Here is a 3755-nt window from a genome sequence, read left to right as displayed (position 1 = left end):
GCAGGTTTCAGATGGCGCTTTGCCACCGTAAAACCAACCGGTTTTTTTTATAATGAAGACTGGGTTATTTGGGAATCAAGAGGTCAATAAATGTTTTTGACAATAAATGATGGAATAAATACTTGGTCACATAATGCATTCATAAGAAAGTGTTTTATGGGTACATTTTGTAATCAACGCGGTTTAGTGTAATGCGCAATTGTCTATGGTTAAAGCTTTGGTTTGGAACAAGAGCTCACCCATACATATCATTATCACTCTATAACCTTGCTTTTTAAACTGTGACAATTTATGATATCTATAAAATTCTGGAATTTTTTCACCATACTCAAATGCTACTTAAGTTATTTATACTTAACGTTGAGGGAAATAGTAAACATAACATATAAAAAATTTCTATAATCTTGACACACTTAGTAGAGACTAGCTGTTGCCCGCGACTTAGTCCGTGCAATATTAAGATAAAAAGTAGCCTATAATGTGCCCTTCTATGTTAACTACCCTTCAGTAAAGGCCGGTCTAAATCAGCGCAGCCGTTTCGGAGATTACCCGGAATATGCAACAAACATTCATCCATACAAACTCGAATTTATAATTGCGATGCGGGACAAGATGCCAGGGAATGAATTTCTTTTTTTGCTTATCTCGATCTTGTCTGACCGAACGATGGCAACGCATGTATACTACACATTATGTTATCGATAACAATAATAAGTCTAGTCATCTCTACGTTCTTGTAGGCTCGGTTTGTTACCACTGAAACTCGAGAAAGATGAGATGAGAGTAATGACTTGTTTTTGTACTAATGCTCAGCCAGTGTGAACCTACGGTTACATACACTGAAATAAATAAATGCCATCTTGCAGTTAAAATAGAGAAAATAAAACCTTATACTAAAGTCGTAAGAGTCTTGTTGCACGCAAAATTGAACCCGAGTGAGAGGGCTACAAGTGTTCGATGTGTCCCGTTCTAACAGTGACCAGTTGTCAGATTTCAATATTTTCATTGTTTGTAGAAAAATAGGCGATTGAAGTTGTGTAATGAAGTAAAAGCATTTTCTTTTAATATGTTCCTAAGTATTAATTTTAATTTTTTATCGACATGTTAAAAAAATGTTATTTATTGCTACATGTAAAATACAAAAAAATTTGGATTGACGTACGGGTTTTCCTTAAATCATGTTTCAACATGGTCATCATCGTCAGAGAGGGACAAATGGTACAGTTATTGCGGTCTCGCTCGGCTTCAATTTTACAACGAGAGCTCAATCCTGTTCTAGTAGTACATCCATGACAAAAGAGTAAAAGACACAGACGAATTGTGAACTTCCTTCTGTTTGAAATCGATTAAAAATAAAATAAGGTAGCGCTCCATCTACTGTTAAATAAAAGAATCAACACAAGTTTAAAATCACTTTTAAATATTTAATACAACATACTGCTGCTGTTATATTATAATGCCGCATCCCAGCTTAAAAATAAAACCCATTATAAATCCACCCCATATACATATGTTATAGTATTATAGTATATATTATTTCTATATATATTACAGTACTCTTTGATCCACCCATTGACTTCTATACTGATCATAGAGGTCAAAAGATGAGTTAACACGGAGAGACTATATGTACGTACATAGGTTATATGCCATGGTATTTTGTGCCTATTTCATATTCGCCATCTTAACGCTAAAATCGTGGTTTGCAGGTTTGCAGTATAGTTTGTCTAAATAGGATCATGGAAGTACTACTAGAACGAACTTATTCTTTAATTATTTTTTTATATTCACTAGCTGTATAAAACAAACTGTTAGTAACATAAACAAACAGGAACTTTTAAGTTGGAGCGAAGCAAAAGATGTTTTTTTCGAGCCACGACCTATCCATATATAAAGATCAGTGGTTTGATCAGTGTTGCTACTTGCAAACTCGACCATTGAGCTACAATTTTTTCCATCGTATCGAACTGTCAGCTGTACGAGAGGCCAGAGAGGTCTATCAAGCTGTCAAATGGTGAATAGCAAAGCGGTAGTGAGAATATTTTTAACAAATATGTGTTTTTATTTCCATTTTTACACACATAGGTAATCGCTAAACCTAGCTGTAAGCTATAGTGTAAGTTTGAACAGTGGCGAGTGTCGGCGGCGTCCCATTATGAGCTCCAGAGACAGGGACACCAAGTCCTTTCAAGACAAATTGAAAGTGTTTTTTAAAAAGGGAGGTACGGGTGCGTATCATCCATTACTAACATATATTTAGCTTGCAATAAGTAGACCGGTATCAGTTTGCGCTAAGGAGTAGCGTTTGGAAAACAGGGCCGGTAGCAGCGCGGAATGAGCTCGTAGTGGGGCCCGAACTGGAGAGAGAGCTGTCCCCCGAGACGCCGCTGGGCCGGCGGCTGCGCGCTATCCGTGAAGTCGGTGAGAAGGCCCTGCAGATACGGATACAGGAGGTAAAACACTACACACAAGCATATTGTAACTCACACATACCCTCAACTTGCTGATGCAATGCTTGACAGTATTTCGTGTTTAATTTGTTGTGTATTTGTTATCACTATAAACATTTTCCTTGCACATGGAAAAAGTAAAAAGTTGTGTTGGTACGCTGTTGTTGTAGGGACAATAAGAGACTGAACACAATGATAATGTCAAAATGTTAGTTGTTGTAAATTTAAAACTATATTTTAATGCAATAATCATGCAAATAGCTATTTAGTCACATAAGTAACACAGTTAAAAAGAACATGTAGTTATATATTTATCGTGTATATCCAGCCTGGTATGGAGACAATTTGTACTCTTTGTTCCAAAACAATATTTACTTTGCCTAATTTTTTAATACATTACAAATTATAAAACAAGGTTTGATGAAAACAGAGGCTATCACCAATTCATATTCCAATGTCTCCAATCTCAATCTCCAATTTATCCCACAATTTTCTCATTTTCCCATTGTTTTATGTTTTTTCTAATTAACCTGATAACTGACAACTTGAGAATTGTATACTTTGGTGATATATTATGTTCATTTTATATATCATATAGATGAGTTAAGTCAAAAAAATATTAACTGGTTCTAGTTTTTGCATGAAATGGTCAAATGGTCAAAAGTTATTTATTTAAAATCTTTTTATTTTATAACACAGTTAGTAGAATGTAGTTTGGGCCGGGCTTCGAAATGTGGTCAGTTGAACAAAGTTCAAAATTTTTTAATGGTGCATTTGCTACAATGGAACTGGATGGAAAAATATTCATTCAAATATTGTACAGGTTGATTACGGACACTATGTTATTGATGATACATGAAACACAGGATCCTTTGATATTCCATTAGGGTGGAGTAGAAAAAATTTGGTCATGCACGCGAGACCTGCTGGAGGACAGCAGTGCGGAGAGCCGGCACGCAGCGCTGGGCCTGCTAAGGCGCGTGGCCGAGGGGCAGGAGGAGCATCTGCTGGTGATGCGCACCACGCTGTTCCACTTCCTGCGCGCCACGCACGCCACCGCCGCGCCCGAGGACGGCCCTCTGCGCTTCCGCCTGCTGCACACCCTCACCAATAGTGGCAAAAACATCAACTGCTTCGAGGAACAGGTACTTAATAATTGACTGATAAAAATCGTCGGCACATACAGCTTTAAGGACACTTTCATCGTACTGTTTGATAATTATTTGTGTAGGTACCAAGAAAAAATAATCATTATTTCTTTCTGTTCATGTTTCAGATTGGGGCATTCCTGTTGGAGTGGCTGGC

The 3755-nt window shown here is 37.2% G+C and overlaps 1 protein-coding gene across 1 annotated transcript in view; it reads left to right on the top strand.

The window, feature by feature from the left end:
* Positions 1 to 1970: 1970 nt before the first annotated feature.
* LOC106106915 overlaps positions 1971 to 3755 on the top strand; it is a 20668-nt gene continuing 18883 nt past the window's right edge. Inside the window, exons 1-4 of the mRNA XM_013287573.1 lie at positions 1971 to 2228; positions 2317 to 2453; positions 3338 to 3595; positions 3727 to 3753. Coding sequence (XP_013143027.1) covers positions 2156 to 2228; positions 2317 to 2453; positions 3338 to 3595; positions 3727 to 3753 — 495 coding nt within the window. The 5' untranslated portion in view covers positions 1971 to 2155. The remainder of the gene's footprint in view (positions 2229 to 2316; positions 2454 to 3337; positions 3596 to 3726; positions 3754 to 3755) is intronic.

This window comes from Papilio polytes, unplaced genomic scaffold (genome assembly GCF_000836215.1).
Source record: "Papilio polytes unplaced genomic scaffold, Ppol_1.0 DF822067.1, whole genome shotgun sequence".
Lineage (NCBI taxonomy): Eukaryota > Metazoa > Arthropoda > Insecta > Lepidoptera > Papilionidae > Papilio > Papilio polytes.
The sequence above is the reverse complement of the archived record's forward strand: the minus strand, read 5'-3'. Positions and strand labels throughout refer to the sequence as shown.